General features: G+C 29.5%; 3 protein-coding genes across 21 annotated transcripts in view; 1 reads left to right on the forward strand and 2 right to left on the reverse strand.

Annotated features, from left to right (window-relative positions):
• Positions 1-11,673, forward strand: part of LOC105834274 (proteoglycan 4) — a 62,650-nt gene extending 50,977 nt beyond the window's left edge. For 17 of the 18 annotated variants that reach the window (XM_012676628.3, XM_036285022.1, XM_012676627.3 and 14 more), the window contains 3 exons: positions 5,770-6,033; positions 8,320-8,576; positions 10,472-11,673. In XM_012676628.3, coding sequence (XP_012532082.2) covers positions 5,770-6,033; positions 8,320-8,576; positions 10,472-10,897 — 947 coding nt within the window. In that variant the 3' untranslated portion in view covers positions 10,898-11,673. The remainder of the gene's footprint in view (positions 1-5,769; positions 6,034-8,319; positions 8,577-10,471) is intronic. The other variant, XM_036285035.1, reaches the window with a different exon arrangement.
• Positions 11,674-20,155: 8,482 nt separating this feature from the next.
• Positions 20,156-23,541, reverse strand: LOC105834276 (DNA-directed RNA polymerase III subunit RPC7-like). The gene is made up of 2 exons (XM_036285037.1): positions 23,400-23,541; positions 20,156-23,315 (listed from the first exon to the last, which is right to left on the reverse strand). The coding sequence occupies exon 2, from the start codon at positions 23,291-23,293 to the stop codon at positions 22,637-22,639; it is 657 nt and encodes a 218-aa protein (XP_036140930.1). The 5' UTR covers positions 23,294-23,315; positions 23,400-23,541; the 3' UTR covers positions 20,156-22,636.
• Positions 23,542-23,575: 34 nt separating this feature from the next.
• Positions 23,576-26,481, reverse strand: LOC105834277 (DPH3 homolog). 2 transcript variants are annotated; one of them, XM_036285039.1, is made up of 4 exons: positions 26,356-26,481; positions 26,040-26,087; positions 25,356-25,766; positions 23,576-23,611 (listed from the first exon to the last, which is right to left on the reverse strand). In XM_036285039.1, the coding sequence occupies exon 3, from the start codon at positions 25,619-25,621 to the stop codon at positions 25,358-25,360; it is 264 nt and encodes an 87-aa protein (XP_036140932.1). In that variant the 5' UTR covers positions 25,622-25,766; positions 26,040-26,087; positions 26,356-26,481; the 3' UTR covers positions 23,576-23,611; positions 25,356-25,357. The 2 variants fall into 2 exon arrangements, with proteins under 2 accessions (XP_036140932.1, XP_036140931.1); XM_036285038.1 differs by having other exon boundaries at positions 25,356-26,087.
• Between the last annotated feature and the right edge of the window lie 1,458 nt (positions 26,482-27,939).

Below are 27,939 nucleotides of genomic sequence, written 5' to 3' on the forward strand. Positions count from 1 at the left end.
AAAGTAAAAAAGTTATTAAAATATTTTTATAACTCCAAGTGACACTCATCACATACTCCAAGCAACACATATTAAACAACTTGAATGTCAACTTTGATGTCAAAAGAACATCAAACTGTTTCAAAATCGGTCATTAATTCAAAATGACCTTAGTTTGATTATATTTTGACTTCACGTTTTTTAATTTATTTCCATTATACCTGGTATGTGGATGCATTATTTGAAATTTCGTATACAAAAAGTAATATTTGTAATATACATGCAATGTTGTGAGGTTTACATCAAACTAGTATCATTTTAATTTAGTTTAGTTGTATCCTCTCATCTCTACAGAAGATGTATAAAAAGGATCGAAATTCCAAAATATCACAAAAATACCAGTTTTATTAATTAAAATATACTGCAATTAAAAGTTATGTTAAAAGATGTATTTATTGAATTTACCAATTTAATTAATGCTAATGCATTAACATTTTCATAATTTAATATAAATACAACAACAATATATATTAATTCTAATATTTTTTTATGTATGCATATTTTTTTTATGTTTTAATGTTTTAAAAACATTGTTTAATTAAGTTATTTAGTTTTCAAGATACTCAAGTAATTGATTAAAATACAATACTCTGTATATCTCACTTTCTTATTTGTTGATCATTTATTCACTATATTTTTTCTCCTTTTCTTCTCTTCATTTCTCTATTCGCCATTGCCTCTGTCTATCGTTGTGTTGTACCATAGAGTGTCGATTTAACGGAGTTAAGAATGGGAAGTATATACAAGTAATGAATTACCATTAGTTTTATTTTTTTTATACTAACAATTCGGTAATGACATAATTTTTCATAACAGTAATGGTAATAATAAAGCTAGGGTTGAAATAATCATTTTTCACTAATATTGTTTAACAATTAACTCAATAAAAAAAAGTAACTCATTTGTTACGTAACGAGTGAAGGTAATTTAATGTATTAACGTAAAGGTGCGTTACTTTCATATATGTTATGTAATATACGAATTACATTTTTTCAATGAATAATGCATAATTAATGGTAACAAGTTATTTATCAAAAGTATTTATTTTAACCCTTTACTATTATGAAAACTGTTACGTTATTACTAAATTGTTGTTATAACAAAATAATGGCACCGTTATGTAATGGTGTTATGCCTTCTGTACGCGGTAAACGATATCCAACGAGATTTTTGCTTTTTCCAACATGATGTAAACGATCCAAAAATGCAGAAATTTTCTTTAGATATCACTCATCAAATTTAATGTGCAAAGGCCAATGTTTATAATTTATTATTTCCAGTTCTGGAAGTTAAAATTTGGAGTCTATGTTCATAATATAATTATCTATCTGTTTGCACTATGAATACTTGAAAGAAAGTACAATTTTATACAAATTACTGTGTAACTTTTTTTCTTCTTTAGATAAAATATTTTTAGATTTTATTCATAGTAATGTATTATAGTGTGTTTTTTACCCTGAGAAAAATGATTTAATTACATCAATAAGCGTATACGATTAAATATATTTTAATAAAATCGAGCAGAATTTCCAGTTATTATATAATAATAGAACTTGGGATATATTATAGAACGTTAGAATACTGTAATTTTGATAATTTCTACAAGATTTCTTATTCACTCGTTTTTGACAGACATATTGGCTAAATCTACTCGAATTTTCAACCGTAACAAGACTCTCTCTCTCTCTCTCTCTCTCTCTCTCTCTCTCTCTCTCTCTCTCTCTCTCTCTCTCTCTCCCCCCCCCTCTCTCTCTCTCTCTCTCTCTCCATGTTTATGTAACAATATGTAATTGTTGTACTTTTATTGCATCTTGCACATGCCAATGTATCTATTGTAATATACATTAGCAACCTTCATATAGTCTTTACTTACACTCAAGAGAAAATCTAGCCTGCACTCGATTCCGGCATTAAATCTTTTGATTTTTATAAAGATATCAAAATAATATATTAAAATATTTCCAAAAATCTAACTTTTCTTGCCTAACGATGTAGGGACAAAGATATTGTATCTTGTCATAGCAGTGTAATTTGTATTTTCAATGTTGATTAATATTGGAGTTCTGTCTGATGACACATATAAAAGATTGTTAATAGTAAAAATAATAATACAAATTTAAATATCTTTCTTTAGTCTTTTTGCTCATTCACTGTATACGCTTGTCTATAATTATCACATATAGCATAAAATATATTATAGTTGAGTAAATAAATAAATCGTTAAATATATTTTCCAGAATAACTTAATTATCATGTGTCAATAATTCGCAAAATATTGCAGCAAAATAATTTTTTCATCTATGTTCACCCTGACAGACCAACTTGACAAGAATTAAACATGACAGACAAGTGCTAAATATATTTCCAGATACATAATATATTTTAGACATACAATAATATAATATATTTCAGATAAATTTTTTATCGAATAGACATAACTGGACAGATTTATACATATAAATATCCAAACAGCCCGGAGTGTAAAAACATAATACAATAACATTAATATAAAACATCTATAGTCCATTTAATTTTTTCTAGGAGTTGTCATAAAAATACTAAATCGAAATTATGATCAAATTCAAATTATTTAATATACATATTTGAATAGAATGTATTAGGTATAATCGGAGACTTATGCAGAAAATTGATGTTTACATTTTATTAAAAATGTTTAAAAACTAGTCAAACTTATTTAACAATTAAAGATAACAATTTGTCTAGATTATATCTAAGAGTTGTTCAAAATACAAACGTCTACATTCTATTCCAAAATTGTTCTACATCGCCGAACCGCGATTATTTAATTGTAAAAACAACTTTGTGCATTTTTAACGGAACTGCGATATTACATGTTTTTCTGAAACTTAATTTTTTATGTGTTTTCGTGATATAATTTTAACCGACTTCCTCGAATCAAACTATAAAAAATAATATCTATTTTTTTACTTTTTCTTAAACAGAGAAAACTTTCCATAAGTTGTCCCACATGCTATTTTACATATGTAAAAATCAGTAAAGAATTAAAAAGTATTTATATTTAAAAATATAATTTACCTATATATGTTTTTCATCATTCAGATAACATCTATTAAACTGATCTATAACAAATGTATTCTTAAACATCATCTATTTATGAATAATCACAAAATGTCAGTTTCCATATGATCTTCGAGGTCAAGCAACGTTGATGGCAGATGACTAGGTGACCGCTTCTCCGATTACAAAATTAAGCAATGCTATAGTAGATCTAACAGCACAAAGAGATACTGAGAATGTTCAGAGAATATCATAAAAAGTATATTATTGATATTCTCAGAATATTCGAAATACGTACTGTAATATTCTTAATACATACTAAAAATATTCCTGTCTGCCTTTTCCGTTTATCCAGTGCATAATCAGAATATTTTCATATATAAGCAGTACATTTTCAATACAAGCAGTATGTACCAAGAACGTCACAGTACATACCACTCACATTTATAGAACATAGGTAACATATATATCCAATATGTTGTATGTTTATTAGAGTGTTGCTTATTTAACAAAAACATTTTAAAACAGACATTTCTGTTTTGTTCATAACTTTAAGAAGATAACACAGTAATTTCTTTTTTACTTTTAAATAAAATGTAAGTCGTTACCAGCAGTTTAAGTTGTGAAAAATGATAACTTTAAGTACTAGTAGCAATCCTTACATTTTATTTAAAAGTTTTAAAACATTATTATATTACATTCTTATAATTATAAATAAACTGAAAGAGTACCTGTCTCAAAAAATTTTTTTTTGTTAAAATAAATAATACCCTAATGTATCTTATGCACATATAATTTTATTAGATTTGGTATGAATAAAATTTATACTCTTTATGTATTATTTGTGTTTATTTTAGAAATTTTAATGTTTATTTATATTTTATTTATTTACATATGTATTTTATATAACAAGAAGTATTTATTTTATACATATAAATACTTTTATAATATAAATAAAAATATTAACAATTTAAATAAGCTTTATAAACTCATATTATAGATATCTACTATATAGCAAAATGTCATATAAAATTAGTGAACTTCGCAAAAATATATATGCTAATGTTTAAAATTTTTTTATAAATCTGAATACACAAAAAGTCTTTTATATTAACACAGAGATCATATGAGTAATTAAATAAGATATCTTAAATTATATATTTTGTATTTAAAACAAACCATAAAATTGATTGTATGTATTAAAATACGAAACTAAGTTTAAAAAGAAGAAAACAATAGCAATAAGAAATGGTTTGAAAAGTGCTAAAATACTTTTAAAAAAGCAAAAGTATACTTTAAAACAGAAAACAATTAAACATTTACAAAGCTGAAGAAAAAAAGAATCATAAAAAATGGTGAAAACTCTGTTTCTAAGAAGATAATGCTTATCAGCATAATTAGTGGGGAATATTTCAACATAAAAAGATATCATTATAAAGGGGACAACTCGTATAACGCGTTTAAAATTAGGTGTTCTTTCAGGAATTTTTTTAATACTTGTGAGTAAAAATTAACAAATTAGAAAAAAAATTTTTTAATACTTTATTCAATATTGTAGACTGTATAAAAATGTTTTCTTCAATAAAAAAATATATTTTATAGTAATATAAATATAAATATAAAATCATTTTGACCGCTTTAGCCATATGACCATATCCCGTGCAATATACAGCTTCGCAGCTTTGTTTAACATTATTGCACAGTTTTTGTACTCTAACAGATAACGTTAATCATGGTGAAAAATATTCTAGCACGACTTTTTTAGCACATTTGATCATTTTAACACTTGCATGCGTGTCATTTCGCGACAAATATGGTAACTCACGCAGAATTAACCGACACTTCATCGCTTTCGTGAACCTAACTAACCTGTAAATTTGCAAGAACCCAACGATCAAGGGACCACACATTGACACACAGATAACGAAAAATATAGTATAGAACACGGGCGTAATGGCTTTTTGCACTCGTGCACAAAAGACCGACTTTAGGTGCTTTTTTATCGTGTTTGCTGTTCTAGAATAAATTAGACAAATTTTAGACTGCCCAAATAACGTTTTTTAACATTGTAAACAGTATTTGAGCAGTATATAAACATTTGACAAATAGATATAAAAGTGAAATTAATGGACGTGTTCTGACATCCAAAATGCACATAAAATAAATCTAATATATTTTGCCTGCATACAAATTGGCCTGCCAGAACACGTCAGACATGTGTATGCATAATGCAAACGTCTAAATTCGAACATATTAAGCTCACATTAGTGATATCATCAATCTAATCCCCCACTGCAGTCCGCAACAACTTTTGTAATTCACATACATAAATATACATATAAAAAAAATACGTTGAATTTGGCCAGACAAATACAACTATAACTTTATCGCTTCGACGATAATAAGAAACAAACAATTTGCACAACATTGTGATCTTTAATTACAGAAAATTTTAAACTGCAAATTTTGAACTGAATCACAACGCAATAATTGTAATCACGAATGTTGTTGATTATTACTTTTTGATACATAAATAAGTAGATTAAAGAAAGACAAAATATATGGAATATAATATTTAAATATAATTCAACTCATCGAGTGCAAGCTTCGGGGAACATGGGGGGAGGGGGGTTGGGAATATAGAACGATTATCTACATTGACGGTAAAGCGACTCATTTCAAACGTTCCAGTGACAGCGGAATCCCAAATAAACGGGAATGTCACCGGCGGGGATTCGAGCGTCGCGTCGACGCCACCATCGCAAATAGCAAAGGCAGCACCTGTCACCCAACCAAGTCCTTGGCTAGACGACGAACCGGTGGTGAAGAGCCCACCAGAGCCAACGAGAGTAAAGTCACCGGAACAGATGATCATGCGCTCGCCGGAACCCGTAAATTGGACCGTACCCCTCGATACCGGCAAGACTTTCACCGTTACTCAAAATGTCCGAGAAGGTAAGACGGCAAAATTCTCGATAAAAGGTTGTAACTGCAAAATTCTAACTTTTTAGGGAAATTAATTGTACTTTTAAAACTTTCCCAGATGGAAATTTACAAATAGCTCTAATCTGGCCCAACGTCTAGTGTTGAAATTTCCAGTGCTAACTGGTTAATACTGATATTGATATGATTTTAGAATGATAAATGTAATATCAATCATCACGTTGCGTTTATATTAAAATTTTATATTTTTTAGGGGAGCGGGTGAGATACGGGGTATAGTGAAACGTTGTCTTTATCTCTATAAGAGCTGGTTGTTCTAAACTTCTTGATAAACTTATCCATCATGTAGGCATGTGTCCATCTTTTTTTTCTTAAATAAATAGATATATTTACCCGATAGATAAGTTTACCAAGAAGTTGGGACAATCGACCCTAAGGGATAAAATTGAAAACATGAAATAAAGTATTGTTTTACAAGTCAAGTGGGCAGTTGTTCTAATTCTATTAAATAATCAGTTTTGTATAAATGTATTGAAACTGCGACCATTTATTTGCTTTTAGTAAAGTAGTATTTTCTTCGTTTTTGGAATTTATGTCTTTCTTTTCTATGATGCAGCAAAGTTTTGAAAGTTATTCAATCGCGATATTAAAGTGTAATACACTGGCGCAAAAAAAACGAGACAAAAATTTTGACCGAATTTTTAGGCAATCAAAGTGATGCAACTTTGCGAAAAATCATCCAAATTACATGTACTTTTTTTAAATTAAAAATTCGACCGTCAACCTCCACGGGGTGCACATTGAACCTGGGTAGTGGCGTTTGATAAACGCATATCGTATAAAATCAAAGTCAAATGAATAAATTCGAATAATAACATTTTGAACACTCTTTACTTCACAGATATCTGAACAATGAACGCATCTGAACTTATGAACAGAGACCGGATTGCGATGCCGTGTTTTCCTCTCCAAGCGCATGCTAGCGGCCGAATATCGCGAGGAGTACCATATACGTCGCGTCAGTCTAGTATTTTAATGTAGCAAAAAAAGCACCGGTAAAGTGCTAAAATATCTTTTCGTATATGTGTATGTGTGTACGTATATATGTATACATGTACGTACGTACGTATGTACATTGAAAAAAAAATTCTTTTGAAACAAATATAAATGCATTTTTTTTAAATAGATTTCTTTGATACAAGTAAGTATTTCTTTCACAACAATAAATAATGTATGCTTGTAAATAAATATTTCATTTTTTTAAGTAAATTATTTCGTATATCTCAATTTCCTTCCTCTAAGTAATGATTTAATGGTATGGAATAGTATCATTTCTAAACTAAAATAAATCATTTCTTTACAATAAAAAAACTTGAGTTTCTTAAATGAGTAAAATCATGTAAATAGAAATATTTTATTGGGCGAAAAAACCAATGCATTTGAATAAATAAAAGTACTTTTAAGTAAATTTCTTGTTAAACGAAAGAAATAATTTATTTGCAATAAGAAATTCAATATTCTTGAATAAATAAAAATACTTTCAAATAAACGCGTAATCCACCGCGCGCGCAAATGGCATGAAAAGTGCACGTATACTTTGAAGCAGTTATCTCGCGAGATTAGTCGGATTTGGAGATTCTTGTCGCTAGAACGTCATAAATTTGGTCGAAAGCATGCCTCAGAGATTCCAATTATCGACGCCGGTAGTGATTAGACATCTTATTAATATAATTGCATCTTTGTTCTGATCGAATATAATGCATATATGTCTTTAACATTTTTAATATGTTTGATACATTCTTTTTATAAATTAACCCAACCACGCTTTTACTTGATAGATTGCAGTACATACATATATTCATACATACATACATATATACGTACGCACATATACTTATTAAAAAAAAAAATATTTTAGCACTTTACACAACAATGCTCTTTTTGTTATATTTTCTAATTACTAAACTGGCACAGTCGCATATATTACTTTTTTGCGGCTGCCAGCGCGCGGTGGGAATGGGGAAAAGCACCGCGGTTTGGTCTCTGCTAATGAATAAGGCAAGCGAATCAAAATAAATTGAAACAAATTGATAATAAGTTGAAACAAATTCATAATTTTTCAGTCAATATGGTTCAGTCAATATGGGTACCCAGTTTTTATTGCTACAGCACGGTATCAATTAAATATCAAAACGACTAGCCACCTATATCTAATTGTAAAAACTCTATTACATTTTGTTATTACATCTGATTCATGTCAAAAATATTATCATTATCGCAATTTTGTTTCTTTCGAAGAACCTCTCACACGTCCGCATAGTGAGGCAAAGACATGGGCACCGTCCTCGGTTCCATCGGCACCACAATCAGCACCGCCAGAACTCGCAGCTCAACATAAATTGCAACATTCCCAACACTCCGGCTACAAATCACCCGAAAGCGAAAGCGTTTCGCTTGGTAGTTTTAGCGGCATAAACGGTCATAAGGACTTAGACTCGGAAAGGGACAGTCCATTGCTCACGAACGTGCAAGGAACTCCAACAAAAGATGAAAAGGTCAGAAATAAATTATAAGTCTTTTTTTAACTAATCTTGCATAATTCATATTTCCTTTTTTTCTTTCATTTTTTTTCTTTTATTTTTTTCTCTCGTGAGAAGAAAAAGAAAGAAGATAAACCATCCAAAAAGTTCAGCTACAAAGAATCTCTTACAAAAAAATAATACTGATCAATAATACCGAATAGAGTATTGATGAAAGTATTGGATTATAAGTATTTGGATCAATACTAATTACGATCATAATGGAAGTTCTGAGTAGCATCTCAAGACTTCTGACAATATCTTTTAACGTTCGAAACGCTAAAACTGGTAGAAAGTTCTTACGACTTTTCATATGTCGGATCGAAAATTTTCCAAGTCCCGACGGGGATGCAAAATTTTTTCGTAATTCCGGCGATTCGATCGGAGTTCTAAATAGCACCTCAAGAATTCTATTAGAAATTTCAATTAATGACAAAATTAATTATTTTTCATATTTACAAAGTTGTAACTGGTTTAAAGAAAGTTTTGTAAAGTTAGCATCCTGGAAAAATTTTTTTTAGTTTTGGCAAGTGTTGAGAATTCTGGATAGCATCTCAAGAGAGAGTTCTACAAAAAATCTTAATAGCAAATTTAATTATTTTTAATAATTTTAAAGTTATTGCTGATTTAGACTTTTCATTTTGTGAAGTTAGCATATATCCCCAAAATTAAATCATCGATTTTTTAGCTTAATTCGAACTATTTTTAAAATTAATAGAGAACTCTAGACATTTTCAGAGTACATTCAGAACATCAAAAAAAAAATAAATTAAAAAAAAATAAGGTGCCAACTTTACAAAGGTCGCTTCGCGGAGCAGAGCAACGCTTATTTCTGCCAGATTCTTTCGTTTTGTGCAAAACAGCGTCGAATGAGTCTAAATTCATCGATCTTGGAAGTGAGGACGCAAAACTGAACAAATACCATTGTTATAACAACCTCGCACTGACTCGGGATACACACATTTGGCGCAAGGCATTATCATGTCTTTTGATCCAAAGATAAAATTCTGCACCCATTAATTAATATTACACATATACATCTCGTTGGTGGCGTATTTTATAAACAAACGTTGTGTACTATCGCATCATGCATGAAACGGAATAACGCACTTATAAGATTTTTTTTTTTTCGCTGCACTGCTAGCCTAGATTAATAGAAGTGATTACACCCCAAACTTTCGATTGAGCCTAGTTAGAACTCGATCAGTTTAGTCGTTTTTGAGATCTCGCAAGTCGCGCACTCGAGTATAGTACATACACGGTCGATTTCGCGCTGCGTGTTTACTTGGCGCGAGCCACTATCTTGATATGTATAAATTAAATTAAGTTAGATACGTTTTTAGTACATTTTATATAGAAGAAGGTCATGAATGTATAAACTATTTAAATTTTTGTTTTTTTACATATCTAAACAGACTATATTTTTATCAGTATTAATATAGCAGTGTTAATTGTTTAATTTCCGAGAAATAAAAAAATGCTGCTTTAGAAGGCCTGTGCCAATATTGACGAACTTCCTCTAATTTTTACATTTTCTTAAGATAAAGATAGAGATAACATACATTCTAATATACATTCTAGCTAAAGTTAAAAAATAATCATTTCTTTATTTAGATTATTATCTAGCTTATTATTTTATATAGATTTATACATAAATTATCTACATAATCTAAATTAATTATCTAGTTAATTTTATACAGATAAGATAAACACACATACTGTATGTAACATAATTTCATATATAACACAACATTTTCTTAGGAACTCAATTATTGTGTTGTACGATACTTGTACAATGTATATAAAACGACAATCACAATGCCTCGTGAAAGATATTATAATTTAATAATTATTCTCGCGTTTAATTTTAGGAGATCACCGATATTGAGGGGACAGAACGGCAATGCCCAGAATCGTCGATAAAATCAACAGTGGATACGAACATGAGATGCCTAGAAGATTCAATGTTCGAGAGGGAAAAAAAAACGGAAAGCAATATACCGATGGCAACAGCGCCGGTGATAACGACATCATCATTGCCTGTATCACAGCAGAGTTATCGCGTTCTTGAGGCCGAATCACCATCTCAAAGTACTGGCGGCGGCAGTAGCAGTATTAGCGGTACTGGAGAGACAGGTGTTAGCACCGGAAGTAGTATCGCGGGTAGTTATCATGTTTTGGAAACATCAACAATACCGAGTTCGTTGCAACGTTCAACAGCGAGCGACGTATTAGAGAAGGCGCGAAATCGCTTCGACAAATTCTGGGGAAAAGGCAATAACGGCACAGAGAATTAGAAATAACGTTCTTCAAAACAGCAACAAAGAGAAGAGGAAGAGGACGCTTTGATGAAGAACTACGAACAATTTATCATTTTGATAAGACAGCCCTTCCTGGAATAAAATTATTGTTCCACTCCGTTATGTCCTATGGGTTGGTCTGTCCATGTGCTTTCGTAGCTAGTAATTGTTCAAAAAAATATACGTGAAAGGGGAGAAAAAGAAGCGAGATGATATCCTCGAAGAAATTTTCTCGATTTAATGCCACGCGCGCATTGATAATTCAAGACTTTCAGGAATAAAATATTTCTTTATGTATATATTTTTCTTTATCTTCATCAAAGTATATTTTGAATCTCAAAAATATTTGAAATTTATAAGGACTGAAAGAATCGTATATACTTATTACAAATCGAAATATAGAAAAAAAATCAATAAAACAATAGAAAAGAAGTTCAGTGAAAAACAGAAAGAAAAATTAATGAATATTGTTCCTGAAGGTTAGACCTGTGTCTTTAATCGATTTATTCATTTGCTAAGGACTATCATGTAACAAGAATACGATCAAAACTATTAAAATGACGCTATGAACTATTTCAGATTAAGTAAAATCAGATTCTAAGGCTTTCATGAATACTTAATTCGAAAAGGCACAGAAGTTCGAGTTAAATTATTTATCGATCCTTATCATCGCTTCTTTCTTGATTTGATCATTAAGAAAAGCTTCTTTCTCCTCAGAAAACAGACTGTAGGACAGCGTAAATTCACAATCGTCGCATTATTAGTAAGAAAAAGAAAAATAATTCTAGACAAGGATACGTCAGGGTGAAGTATTGACGTAAGTTGACGTAAGTTTATACGACGGTGCGTGCAGGTTGCGCGTCGATTTCAAACTTCGAGAAATAATTCGAAGAACGTAATCATCTAATACTTATATGTGCTTTCATATACGAATAGACAATACACATACAACATATGCAAACATGATACATACACGTACATAGGCACTTACACACGTATATATACGAAAAATTTGTTCCCTTTTTTTTTATCCTTTGAATCGATTAGCGATTTTGCAAAGTCTTATAGATTGTAAAAGCAAAACAATTATATTCTAAATAGCACGTAATATAACAGCAATATAATTTCTATTTGCACTGAGTGCGGTAAAACTGGTCCTGAGTATAGAGGCTGGGCCACTTCAGTATTACATTATTTAATTGCTGCGACAATGAATTTTATGTTTAATAAATTAATTTTTAAAATTGTCTTCATCGAGTGAAGATAAAATTTTATTACAAAGAGTAAGAAAAATAAAAACCAAAAATTATAGATTATAAAAATATTATTTTTTTCTATAAAAAAATTACTGAGTAAGAACAAAATTTGTTTCCGTTAAAACATTGCAAAATTATTTTTTTCGTAAATTTTACAATTATTATATTTAAAAACCGATCAGGTGATTCTGATTTTTTAAGGCTATATTTTTAATAATGTGAATAATGTAATAACATGTTTTGTGTGTGTGTGTGTGTGTGTGTGTGTGTGTGTGTGTGTGTGTATCACAATAATATTATATACATTATTTATATTATATTTTTGAAAAACAATTTTAAAATATTAATTATCTAAAAAGCTTATATACTTTTGCAACTTAATTTTTAATTACTACTTTGCAATTATATTTAATTTTTTAATTTTCCGTTTTTTTTTAAACTGAGTTTTTAAATATTTTCCGTTAAGAATGCAAAACTGGTGTGTTGTTTTGTGTTATCCCAACAAGAAACTGAAAAACTAGGGGGCACTGAGTGCAAGCAAATTTTTTTTAATGGAAGACGCTATTAAAGTTCAATTTTCAGAGCTTATCTTACCGTTATTTCAGAAAAGTTATTTTATTTTATTGTTATTTTATAACTGAAGAACTCATAATATTGTTCCTTTTATCATATCTCGGGTAGATTTTTAATTATGAGAAATTGAATGCTGCTACGTTTATCTGTTGATTGCCGCACTTTGTAAATAAATATTACATTTAACGTAATATTTATATATTATGTGTGCGCACGTACGTATACACACAGTAGTATAACACAAATATTTCTGGCAAATTTTCGCAATATTTCATTTTAATTTGTAAAGTTAATATTCCATAGATAGCAATATGTCTATTGCTAGCATATTACTTACATTATAATACTGCTATCAGAACTGTATTAACTAAATTTATTTATTAATAAATTGATGCCATAACAACCTGCTAACTTTGACAGTAACTTACCAATTTATTGGCAATTTTGAAATCATTATTACAAAATCTCGTATTGTTTTACAATAATTATAAGAAAACACAATCATATTTATTTGATCTGCTGCTATTTTACCATTAAACTACTACAATACATGTATATATTGTTGTCTGCATCTTGCTCAATTCAAAATTATTGAAGATAAATATGGCAAATTCCTATCATTGTGAGTAGTCCTAGATTTATGCAATTTTACTTTATTATCGGGGTAATATTTCTGACGTATTACGTGCTATATTGAATGAGATAAATATAATTATAGATCTTATAGAGGGTATTCAAAATCATTCGTGTTAACGCTCGTGAGGAGGTAGGAAGGATAAACAAAAATGTCCTCTACTACTTCCGATATTTGTAATAATTGTCGAGTTATTAATTTATAACGAGCTAAATTTGCTGAATTTTTATAGCTAATTTTGCCCGGCCTACTGTCAAATGCAAACGCAAATAAAACCGCCCAACGAGACACGCATCTGCTATCGCTAAACACTGGGAATTGTTAACAAGCGGCAACGTTTATGCTCAACTGCCCACGTCTGGATGCGTCTTTTAAGTAAAATTCGAGATGAGATGTATTTTTTAACTGGCCTTCAAGTTAATAACACATTTTCGGTTCACAACAATTGTTTTGGAAGCGATATTAACCCGTAAATACTCGCACGGATTTTTTTTTAATAATGACATTTGATGGCGTTGCGCAATTTTGTCATCTTATATTTACAAAGCGATTTACTAAATTTTGTAAAATAAAGCAGATTATGTTTTGGGGATTTCGAACAAAAGTACCTAGAATTCTAAATTAATTAAATAAATAATTATATTATTAGTTTAAAATAAAAACGATTAGAGTCATCAGTGACTCCGCGCGACTACTTACAGTTAAATCCAATTTACTAGAAATATATGTTTGATCGAAAGTGTGTTATGAATCTGAATTTTAATTATAAAAGTGCGTTCAGATTAACGCTAATAGCGTCTCATACGCATCGAAAGTAAGGCTAATAAAATACTTATTAGTAAATTTATCATAAAATTTTATAAAAAATATATCAATGTATTTAAAGCGTATGAATGTATGAGTCAAACTGTATAAAATTCAACTCAATCAAGTTCAATAATGAATTTTGTTATTCGTCCAGTAGCCCAAAACAAAACTTATGACTCTCGGAACAATTAACCCAGGACTAGTAAAAAATACCAATCATTTAATGATCTTTTATCCTTCGTGAGAAATGATTACTACGCAAGCGCGTGTAAGCAATATATAATAAATGAATTCCCACTCGGCATGTATAATAGTATGTCTAAAACATTTCATTTAAAATATTATACTTTTAAAGCAATATCACAGAAATATTCCACGACTATGTCTACATTTCTGTAATGTTTCAATGTCCGCAATCATTTCAAATACAAACTTACTGAAACATTTCAGTAATATTTCGATAATATTCGATAAATTTCTAAAACATATCTATGTAAAATATTACAGAAACATTAAAAAAAATATTTCAGGTACATGTTCCGTCCAGTATTTGCATTCACATTGCAAAAATCTCCCACCGCCATGGTGCACTACATCGCGACCATTCAATCATAGTTACACCTATTTATTTATAACTTACTTAACTTCTACAATCAGAAAAACGATCATCCATCTTTTTATAAATCACCGGCAACGTTGCTTGACCTCGAAGATCATACAGGAACTGACACTGTGTAATGATCTATGAACACTTAATGTTTATGAATACATATTCGTTATAGATCAGTTCAATAGATATTGTCAGAAAGATGAAATATGTATAGTAAATATTAAATAATATTTTTATAAATAAATATAAATTTACAATTTTTTACTGATTTTCACTTGGTGCAAAATAACACATGGAATTACCTATAGCAAATATGTTTTTGCTCTGTATCATTTTCTAACATCACAATATTTCAACAATGTTACATGCCGTGTGGGTTATGACCATGATATATGTGAAGCTAGCTAGCTGCTATTTTAATAAGTCATATCACGCTTGCATTTCGTACAGTAAAAGATAGAAGCATAGAATTCAACATTTGTTCTCTCTTTCTCTCTAACAAAAAAGACGCATTCAGTTATATAAGATCTATGAATATAATGGATAAAAAAAAATATTTTTGCAGACTATATTTTGGAATAATTTTATATGAAGCAAAAAGATAATTAAAGTTTTTTGAATAGAAATTGTTTTTTTGCAAAAAATGTCAACGATGATTAAATTGTGCAAGTGCTCTTTTTATGCATTACGCGTGCGCGCACGCGTAAACACACACACACACACACACAAAACAAAACACCTAGATACACGTTCACTCATCAGCGAACAGAAATGATGTGTAGACGAATATATATTTACGTGAAAAACATTAACATTATATGGAATATTAAAATATTTCCGTATATACGAAATTTATATAATTAAGTCCGAATTTCTTTTCCATTAAACTCAAAGCCGACAGATACAGAAACGGCTTGTCGCTATAAATAAATAAAATTGGGAACGAGTAGTCTTCGAATAATCGCTTTATGCGTTTTATATAAGTATATATACGGAATATACAATTATTAATACGTATACGAGGTCTCATAAAAAAATGACTAACATAAATTTTAATTTTTGTCAACAAGTGTTTATTTATTCATCAATATTTATATTGTTCCCTTCAAAGTAATCTCCAAGAGATATGATGCACTTATTGGGTTTTTCCCAATCCGCTAAATATTTTTTAAACGCACTTTTTGGTTCAGCTTTTAGCTGATTTAATTTATTTTAATTTCTTCTATGATCGCAAAACATTTTTTAATATTTTTTTTAACATTGGGAACAGAAAAATTGCAGGGGACTATATTGGATGAGTATGGTAGCTGCGGTATCATGACAGTATTGTTTTTACTAAAAATTCACGAATAAGAAGTGAAACGTGAGCCGATGCGTTGTCGTAATGCAAAATCTACAAATTATTTTGCCATTACATTACTAAAAATTGTTTTACATGACCAGTACAAGATACCTTCAGCAAAATTCCTTCAGCAACCTCCCTTGTACGTAGTAATTCTGCGATTACTAAGCACAATATATTTAATTTTTTCCACATTTTCATCAGTTATTGATGTGCTTGGGTAACTAGCTCTTTTCTCATCTTTAACTTCTACGGAAGTAATTTTTGGAAACATTTATACCATTAATAAACTCTTGCGACATAGTATCCTTGCGAAAAGCTTTCTTCAACATTTTAACCACTTCACTGCACTTTATTCCATTTTTAACGCAAAATTTAATGCAAATCCTTTGTTCTATCATTTTCAAAATTCAAACATTGCCGACTACACAACAATGCGTCTTACTTCTTTGCCTCAAAACAAACTACGAATCCAATATAACTTAAAATTGAGATATACATTATATACAGTGTCATCACGAAAAAAAAGACAAATTCAATTAAAAATAAATAATACCCAAAATTAAATAATTCTCGTTATTTTTTTATTAGACCTCATAAACGTATATATATAATTATGGGACATTATTGCATTCGCAAATTGTAAACAAAATTCGGTATCTCGCTGCAGATTTCTTAAGTCGAGGAATTCATATTATTCTGTGAAGAAAAAAATATAGATATTTCATACATGCTGAAATAATTATGATAAAATTGTAACTTAAAAATAATTAATTTTTATATATTTATTTAAACTTAATAATACATTAAAAATGTTTATTTTTTTAGCTTACATATTATATATTTTTTAAATGTATCATATACACACACACACGCGCACACACACATATATGTGTGTGTGTGTGTGTGTATATATCAATCAAAATGTCGAATTTTAATATTAGGTTTTAAAATTTTTAGAAATTGTTTTTGTATTTATTTTGTGTAAATAATTTTACTGAAGTTGAGAATTATATGTGAATTAAAGATATGTAGAATCCTTGGCAGAACTATGAATTAATTTTTTTTGTATGAGAAAAGATTCGTTTATCACGCAATTCTCGCCACGAAAAAGCTCACTCCACCTCCAAACCATATCTTGATCATTTTACAAAGTGATTCTATAGATAATTGTATTATTAATTACTTCACAAAAATTATGTGAGTAAGCAATTCCTGTTGATCACGTTTAAAATTTTGGTTTTAAATACATTTCCTGCGCCGCGTAAAAACCTGTTTCTGACTATTAAATTTTGCTTAAGAACATAGCATCGATTACATATTTAAAAGCTGCCTATACAGTACAGAAAGATTTCAGTAATATTACAAAAATATATCGTCGCAAGACTGCAACATTGCAAAATTGTTGCAAAATATGTTGCTGTAACATTACAACAATAATGAAATGTCCACTTTTAGAAACATAGTAATATTGCAGCAATATTATAATATATAATGGCCTGTATTCAAAATGTTATTATAAAAAAATTAAAGCAATTTTTTGTGTCATTATATTATTAGAACATTATATTGCGCGCGCTACACGCGCGCTATTTCAAAGTGGGCCTTCTCTCTCTCTCTCTCTCTCTCTCTCTCTCTCTCTCTCTCTCTCTCTCTCTCTCTCTCTCTCTCTCTTTCTATTTTATTTTTGACTATTCTTTGACTCTTCTTTAGCTTGAACATTAAAATTAATAATATTAATTATTTAATATCTCTTCTTCTTTTTTTTCATTTCTCTCTTACTTTTAATATAAATTAAAAGGCACTGATCATATTCTACACAAAATAATTGTACACGATCAGAATATTCTACACAAATATATTGTACATCAAAAAATTATACGTGGAAAAACTGTGCACAAGAATTATCCTTGAATTAAAAATTGCACACGGATATATTGTGGGTATAAAAACTGTAGTGGACAGTCCACTACAGTTTTTATACCCACAATATATCCGTGTGCAATTTTTAATTCAAGGATAATTCTTGTGCACAGTTTTTCCACGTATAATTTTTTGATGTACAATATATTTGTGTAGAATATTCTGATCGTGTACAATTATTTTGTATAGAATATGATCAATGCCAATTAGAACTAAGCCACTAAAGTAAATGTACCAGTTATTGGACAGTTAAAAAATTGCGCGACAAAATAATTTTGTTTTCTAGAATCTAAGCTTTTAATTTATTATATATGTTTAGAATAAATGTATATTTTCTATAACTAATTTTATTACTTATATATTATTTGTGTCAACTAGAAATTATTTTTAGAAGTCACATGTCCTAATTATTGGATAGAAAAATATCACATGTCGTTGTGTACATAAAAATATAACTTAGTTTTATTGGAAATAATGAATGATTCTTTATTATAAAGAAAAAACATTTTATTTCTTTCCTTACGGTCTCCGTTTGGATTTAAAAGTTTCGTCGCTGTTAAATTTATGTGATAAATCAACATCAATAAGATTCCTAAATTCCAAACTTCTATCTTCAGCAAACTAAATTTGAATCTTTCTTTCTGTTGCCTTGTTATGAGCATTACTTAAATTTTTATTTATTCGTATCGAAATTTGAGGATAACATTTTATAAAGCTATCAAATCAGTACCTTCTTAGTTAATTATCTTTAAATGGAGAAATTCTTTTATTAATATCGAAGTAAAGTTTTATGTTGTCTAAAAGTTGTGTTTTTGCATCAAAACGTTCTAAAATCTACATAACAATTTTTTTTTCCTCAATAAATAAAATTGATTTTGATTCTAATCGAAAGATTATCAATTTACGACCACGGTTTTAAAAAATAGAATCCTCTTAGTAATATTGTCACGATGTTTCTCTCAAAAATATACCTTTTTGCATTAATGTCAAAGCGTTAACGAGATCAGCTTGACTATATTTACATTTTTGGCGCGCGTTAATAATTTTTCATCTTTTATTTTTTATTGATATTGCCTTTAACAAGAGAAAAAATCAGAAATACTTATATTTATTAATATAATTATTTTTAAGATTATGTTTAAAAATTATACAAAATTGTTATTATATACCAACTAAAATCATTTTTCTTTAAAACAAACATTATTAACAACACAAATGTAATTCGTATACAGTTTGATTAGCTGTCCAATAACTAGTACATGCATCAAATTGCGGTGCATTTCTTCATGGACGATTGTCTCCATTCACTAAGACATTTACATATATATTTACATATACATATACATTTACATATACATATATTGTGACGTGAGATTTGCGAGCTGCTGTCACAAGGGTTGTACAAGTCCAACCGCGATATTTCACGCGGATCTCGCGTCCTCCCGCCTAGGAAATAGGCGAGTTTGTGTGGCTCGTTATGTACTGTATTTGTATTCCATCTTTTTATTCAATTAAATTATTTTAAGCGCCACGTTACAGTGGAGATCGACGACTGCAAGATCCAAAATTTTGTATAATTTCGACGCTTCGTCCCTTCGAAAGATGGAAAAAGAATCCCAAGAGTCCCGGAGGAATGCCGACTGCTCCCGAGGGATCGCCAAGACCCCCGGAGGCACAAAGTCGTACCATCCCTTTGACTTTGCCTTGAGATTGTTATTATTACTCGTGGAGTAATAATAACAATCTCTCGATACTGTTGTAAGAATAATTTGCAGGATTTAACAAAGCTTTCTGCTGACTGATCGGCGCGTAAACGAGACGATGTCCGGACGGACCTGCTGAGAATTCTGGCGAGGAGAACGAGCCGAGAGGAATTATACCCTGGCAATCCACGAAGCTGGAATCGAAGGACGACAGCCCGGAAGGCGAAGATACGACGTTCAAGATTTGAAAGGTTGTGGCCGGCAAAGTCAAAAGAGATCCCGTCAAGATGGGCAAACGAATTTGAGTCTCGCGTCCAAGATTTACGAGCGCGTAGCAACCGCCTAACACGTAACACGTCACACGCGAATCAGGATCGCAGCCAATAGGGGTACACGTATAGACGAAATATTATTCAACATTTTTTATTTAACAGAATAAATTATATTAATTATACGCTACAAACTTTTCTTAATTAATACTAAATTTATATACAGATGATACCAAACCATACTATAATTACCGAGAACTAAAGTAACTATTAATCTGAGTTTTGTGAAACGCATACACTTTCGTTTTTGCCAACTTGCGGTTGGGCAGTCCGGAGTAAAAACATAATATAATATGTTTCACTTACTTTTATCTTTGGATTCAATTTTAGAAAATATTTTAAAAAATAATAAAATCTTATATATAAGATAGACGCAAGAGTCTTAATTTTCGTAAGTAAAAATCCACACAATATAGAAAAGACAGAGTAATTTTTTATGAGACTTTTCACTCACAATATAATGATTCTTTAAAAGGTTTTCCAAAATTTATGACGCATAAGTGAAGCATAAAACATTATCCTTTGCAATATTTTAAAACATTGCTGTAATATTGCTGAAATATTATAATATTGCAAAATAAATCTTTGCAATATGTCTCTGCAACATTACAATTGTAATATGCAATATTACAACGTTGCAACGTTTCTGCAAGTTTCTGTGCTGTATAGGTGACAAAGATTGATATTTTTTCGTTACAAAACATAGTATATTCAAAGAAATCAAATAGAAACATACACAGTAAAAAAAGCTTTTATTTTTTATTTATATGAATTTCCAGAAGTTTAAAGTAAAAACAGTGTCATAAGCAAGTGATTGTAAGAAATGTAAAAAAATTATATAATTAAAAATAATATTGCAGTAGAGTTTTAAGAATCGGAAAATGCTGCTCGATTATTTCATATATCGCGGCGCAGATTGAGAAATATAATTTTAAAGAATTTACACGGCCCAATTTAGTCTATATTTACAAGCAAATTAATTACTATAGTGAAGCACAGCGTTTTTTCACACAAAGTAACATAGTGCATAGAACATTTACACGATTAAAATTTACGATACACAAAGTGTCGCTAAATATGTGATAAAAATAATGATAAAAAAATCAAAGATATAGAAAGAAAAATATATAGAAGATAATGATAATAATAATGATAATGACGTATTATCATAATTATACTGAAAACATCAAATTTATCGAGAATGCGCAAGTACCGCACTATGAGGGAAATATGTCCCAAAATTAATTTTTAGTAATTTCAATCAAATTGATTGAAACTGATATTTTCTAGATTATGAAATACTGATCAAAAGTTTCCTTAAGTAAAACCATCCTAAATAAACAATTTTCATTGTAACACTATTTAAAAATTACTATTTTAACTAACAATAAAAAAGAAAACAAATACTAGAGTACTGTAGATAAAGTATTTTTCAATCTGATTAGACTTTAAATAGAAACTTTCAAATAAAATAGCAAAAACTGTTTATTTTTAATAGTTTTATCTGTGATTTAATCGATATCTATAAAATATTACAGTGTCAGCTATTTGATTGAAAATAATTTCTCGTAAGATTAGTACAGAATTCATTCTAAATTAATAGTAATTCAAAGTCACGTATCAAGAAAGAAAAAAGAATGAAGAAGATGAGCACTACCTATCTGTTCTATATGCTATATATTCCGTCTGATTTTTTACGCAAATAAAGAAAATAATGACAATGATGAAGATCTAGACTCGGAAATTGACAAGCGAGAATTCTTTGATTTTTCATTCGGACTTGCGATAAATATCGAAGACGTATTTATATTACTAAAAACAGCATGCAATTTCCAACAAAGAGCGCAAATAAATAACTTTTTTAATGTATAATAAAAAAAGAAAAAATATCACAATTCTGTTTGCATTTATTTGAGAATTTATTGAGATCTAATTTCCTAAATAGCATGGAAAATTTCCGATAAAATTTCTTAAAAAATAAGAAATCTTTTTTGATTTCCCAATCTACGAAATAAATTCCGTCCTATTTCCTATTTCTGTTTTAAGATCATTCTTAAAAGTTTTAAAAGATTTCACTTTTATTACTTTATTATATATACATTATCAACATTGATTATTACTTTATTATACATTATCAACACATACATCTCTTTTTCAAATTCAACAAAGAATTTTTTTAAATTTATAAGAAGTTGTAATAAAGTTAAAATAATTTTTAGATGATATTCTAGCAAATAAAAAAATAAAAGAACAAAAAGAATGTAAAGAAATATTAGGAATTTAAAATAATTTTTATACAAACTAAACAAAATCTTACTGTTAAATATTTAATTTTTATCTTGGAATTCAATTTTAAGAGTCCTTTTCAAAAGGCATAATTTTGTCAGTATTATTAAGACACATCTAGGAATTTTAACAATACAATGCTTTTTATTTCATGCTTGATCGATTTTATGATGTCCTATTACAAAAAAATTGTATCAAGCTCCCCATACAGTACAGAAAGATTGCATTTTTAAGATTGAGATATTTAAAAAATTTGAAATGTAGTAAAAGCTTTTACACATCAAAAAATTGATCATCATCGTTATCATCTTCGCTATAGTAATTGTCACCATTTTCGAAGTATTCATTTGCGTAATCAGTTCCGTCATCCATCTCATCTTCTTCCTCATCTTTTACATACTCTCCCATTTCCTTTCCTTCATTATTTTCCTCGTCATCCCCTTCCTCTTTATCTTCTTCTTCCACAGGTTGTTGTATACTTTCTTTTTGCTCCAATTCTGCCAATTTTTTCGCAATATCTGTGTCCTTCTTCTTCTTGTTCGATTCTTTATTTCGTTGGCAGGACTTACGTTTTTTCGATAATTTTAATTCCATTGGCATTTTGCTCCAGTCATGATACGCCTCATATTTTGATTTATCATATCTTGTAATAGTATCTTCAAAATCTTCGCAAAATCGTTCTACATCTTCATTTAATATAGCAGCTTGCACATTATTTGGCGATTCTCGCATATATTCAGTGAAATCTCTTCTCAACTCTACTAGGTAACTCATTTCGGTGGTTAATTGAATAGGTAGAGGCTTATGATCCAACTGAGGATATATTAGAGATGGCTGTATAACTGGCGTTGGTAGAATCTCTCCTTTAGAAATACCCATCTGCTCCATGGTAAAGGAGATAGTAGATTTTCCTCTACCACGTCCTGCCATTTTTTTCTTGCTACTGTGTGTCCTGATATAATATATTAATTGATAAGAAAATGTTAATACAGTATTCAAGGATATTAGAATTAGGAATATAGTACACAATGTTAACCTTTAAGACCCAAATGTGGATATTTGACTCCAACTTTTATTCGAGAATATTTCTCGAAATCTCAGAGTCTTCCACTCCTTAAACCATTCTAAACAAGTTTGTGGTAGGGAAGAGCTGTGCAATGGAGTAACACAAGCTGTCAATTTTCCTGTGAACAGCGTTGAGTTTATTTTTTAGTTGGTAGTTATGATCCATGTGTAGCTCAAGGTATCCTTTTTATAAAAAATAAAATTTTATAAAAATAAGTATAAATTAATGTATTTTGAAATTAAAAAATATAGACAAAATATTTGAAAATATAACTCATATAAAATATACTTTAATCAGTCAAAGCTAAATCTTCATGCTTTATATTTATATATGTGTGATTTTATATACCTTTCAAAGTTCACTGAACTGTGCACCGAATAGAATTTTCAATCTTTAAAACACAGCTTTAAAATAAACCAGATTAGTAATATCATAATATTAAATTGATAATCAATTTAATAATAATTATGATGCTAACAAACATCTGTTTTCCTGTCCCACCCCCGTCTCAACTACTCTAAATGAATCTGTTGCAAAAAAATAACACCTTAGCCAGAAATAAACTTTGAAAAGTATATAATATCGCAAGCAAATATCAGCATAAAGATCTAGCTTTAACCAATTAAGACATATTCTAATGTATGTTTCTAAATTTACTTCTAAATGTGTTCTTATTTAAAAATTATATTCCTCAAAATAAAATTACTTATTTAGAAAATAGGTTTACAAAGCAGAATTAAAAATGAATCATATGCAAATAATGAGCTTCTTGGGGAAAATATTATTTTTACCAAAATATAAAAAATCCTTTTCTCTTGCAATTTTTCCTACATGCCTCTTATTTATTAAAAATTACTTTTAACAAATATTTTTTAATGTTTATTTAAAAAGTTACATTTTTTGTAATCAAATAATTATTTTATTAAATTTGTGATTAAAATCTTTGGTAATAAAACTATACATTTCCTTTTTCTCCTAAAGAAAATGCAGATAATTATCCTAGAAAGTATGTTTATAAATATTTAAAGAATTTTTTAATTATTTTAAATAGATAAATGCAAACTATCTATGTTTGGGCTAATAAGGTATATTTTCACATTGTAAAATTAAAAAAATTGTAGAGCAAAATTAAATCAATTTACATATTACAAATATCATTTCAGCTAATAATCAGAAAGCTTTACAAATATTATATTTCAATTCAAAATTACAAATTTTCTTTATAAAAAAAATAAATTAAAATTAAACCTGATTACTAAAGAGTACATATTTTAGTTTCTTCATAGTATTTCATTTTCTAATATTTTTAAGAATTTAGTTATATTTTCCATTTTCTGTTTTATCCATACCAAAACAAAAATATTCATAGTATGACGCTGATAGAAAATAATTTAGTGCTTTAACCCAAATAAAAAAAAAAGATTTATTTAGTTTTTATAGAGAATCTTTTGATTTTATGTTATATTTTCTCATTTATGACAGATGCATGACAGATTTTCCCAATTTTATTGGTTTTTAATGCTTAACCTTCCATTTGAACAAGTGCGAAACAAAATGCAATTGTAAATAATTTAGAGTTTATTAAAATTAAAATACTCAATAAACAACATTCATCAAAATAAAAACGAAATTGCAACAACAATGTAAACAGATGTTTTATAATTTTTTTCAGATTTTTAAAAATATTTTAAGATAGAAAACATAGCATCTAAAAATAATAAACCTATTAGAAAGGTACAAAAAATGTTTATTCGGAATTTTAAGTTAATAAATGGTTTATAGCCTCGAACAATTTTTACTTAACAAACCTTTATACAAAAAGACGTTGATTAAGCTTTTATTAAAATATAAGAAAACTCCATCCATGTGTATCATAAACTAAATATTTAACCTATCTCAGAAAATTTAAGGACTAATTTTATTTACCTTTAAGCTTTTTGAGTTGTTAATTCCTTCTTGGTACTTTTCTTCTCGAGCTCTTCTTGCTTAATACGAAAAAATTCTCTATCGTAAATCACTTTAATCACAAGAGAGCAGGAAGGACACGTAACCTCTACTTCACCAGCGGCTAGATCAGTGAGAGATATTTGAAACTGATCGCCACACGGGCAAGGATAACAGTAAACTTCTTCGTCCTCGTCGTATTCAAAATCTTCAATTTCTACTTCATCATAATAAACTAATTGTGGCATAATTGCTTTACAATAGGCAAATATCAGAAACAAACCTGAAAGCGACCACGCGGCCTATTTTGTACGACCGATATTTGACTAGCAACAACTAGCATCAGCGCCAAACGTGAATGTAAAACTACGTGACTTCATCCACTTATCGACACTGTCAATAAAGAAATCTTTAATGTACCTGCGCAAGTATAATCTCAAGCACAATAGTACACAAAATTTGGAAATAAAATGCAAATTTGGATGATCAAATATAAGCCCAAGATTACTTTTCAAAATTTTTTAAAGCTTATCTATTTTAAGATAAGAAATCTATGAAATTTTATAGTTATTTCAAATGTAATTGTAATAATGTTGATACAATATATTTAATATATTTTTCATAAATTCGTTACCTTAGTAATTAATACAAATTTTTATCACTTACCGATCGATGCGCAACAGTGGAGTTATTAGAAATGAAGCTACGATGATTCTGTAACATAAAAACATAATTTTCAAAGTAGCGTTCAAAAAAGAATTATTATAAATTCATTATTTTTACTCGCACAAAATGTTTTGATCGCTGTTCAGTTAAATATCAAATTCTATTGAAATATTATAAAAAATTTCAAGATAAAAATAAAGTTATATAATGTCTTAGATTAAAATTTTTATTTTTTTAATTATTTTTAAATTATTGAAATAAAATTAATAAGTGTGAAGAGAATACCAATTTTACACGAGTGAACAATAAGGCTTACCGCAAAGTTGCTCCACCGACGTTTGATGCCCTCCTAAGCCTCCTTCTTCTATTTTGATATTGTCAAATTTCCTCTTCTTCCTCTTCCGCATAAGTTATTAAAAAATAATTTGCTATGTCATTCGGAGCAACTCTGTTTCGTGTTCGTTTCGTTCTGAAAATAATGCACAAGTGTAATTAAGATGATTGTCTTTCGCACGGTTTATTTCACTTGTCAAAAGTGATGCCGTGACATTGCATAACTCGTTTTTAAATTCATGTTCATAAATTTTCTGAATAACAAATAATATGCATTTGTTTTTTTATAATAGTTGTTATCATAAAACAAAAATAAGAAAATTAATATTATAGGTAGATATTCACGCAAATAATTGATTATTTGGTTAAATAATCGACAACGCAACAATCAGGTTTTCGTCTACTATAATAACCCGAATATCTGTCTGTAATATTAATTTGCACACTCTAATGTTACAATATGGAATAATGATTATGAAAAATAAAAGACAAGTCTATTAATTAATATTGTTCAATATACAGAACATATATGAAATTCAAAGCGGAATGCTTTTGCCATACATTATCGGCTGACCAAGTACTGCAATGTAAATGCTACTTACCAAATAAATATCGCGATGTCATCCGCCTCGGAACCGATTCATGTCAAGATTGTCACGATCTGCAAATGAGAAAAAATGCAAATTAAGATAGCGAAGAGATGCCTTTCCCGCGCGTCACAATTGAGTGTCGCATAATCGCGCGATCTTCGCTTGAACAAATATTAATAAATACGCGTTCGACCAAATTATTACGTAAAATGAATATGTGTTACACTTACCAATCAAGTAATTCGCGATGCCACTCGTTCCGGAATCGGAGTTCATTCTGCCTTCGTTGCTTTCTGAAAGTGATACGCAAATTAAGATGACGTGAAACGGCTTCGACTCTTTCGTGCGATCAACTCCATCAAGCGACGCCGCGCCGCGCAATACGCCAAATCTTTTTGCAGCATCGTGCGAAGAGGATATAAAAAGATTTGATACTGGCATCGCTGGGTACGCGTCCCTACATGTCGAGTGCCCACATGAATAATAATGTGACTACTGTCTTTTTCCAAATATTGCGAGTAACGCGTATTGTCTAATATATCGAAAATGCATAAACGCAAAGTTAAGACTGGGAATTTAGCTCAAGTTACGATACATATATTTGACTTACCGAGTAGATATGGCGCGACGTTTGCTCCGGCACCGGTCCATGTCAGACTTGCCGCAATCTGCAAATGAGAAAGAAATGCAATTAAGATGGCGGAGGGATTCCTTCCCGCGCGATCGACTTCGCGCATCACGATTGACATGTCGTTACGAGTCGCGATCTTCGCTTGAACAAATGTTGACAGATACGCGTTCGAACGAATTACAACGCAAGGTTAGGTCGATACGTCTTATATATTTACCATGCAATTAAGAGATTCGCGATGCTACTTAATTATCCCGGAGCCGATCTAATCTTGCGTCCGTTACGTTCTAACAGCGATACGCAAAAAGATGGAGTGAAACAGCTTCGTCACTCTCGCGCGGTCAAC

This window comes from Monomorium pharaonis, chromosome 3 (genome assembly GCF_013373865.1).
Source record: "Monomorium pharaonis isolate MP-MQ-018 chromosome 3, ASM1337386v2, whole genome shotgun sequence".
Lineage (NCBI taxonomy): Eukaryota > Metazoa > Arthropoda > Insecta > Hymenoptera > Formicidae > Monomorium > Monomorium pharaonis.

Bases quoted from the DNA above. Each gene is read 5' to 3' on its own strand.
- LOC105834277 (XM_036285039.1), bottom strand. From the start codon at position 25,621: ATGCCACAATTAGTTTATTATGATGAAGTAGAAATTGAAGATTTTGAA.
- LOC105834276 (XM_036285037.1), bottom strand. From the start codon at position 23,293: ATGGCAGGACGTGGTAGAGGAAAATCTACTATCTCCTTTACCATGGAG.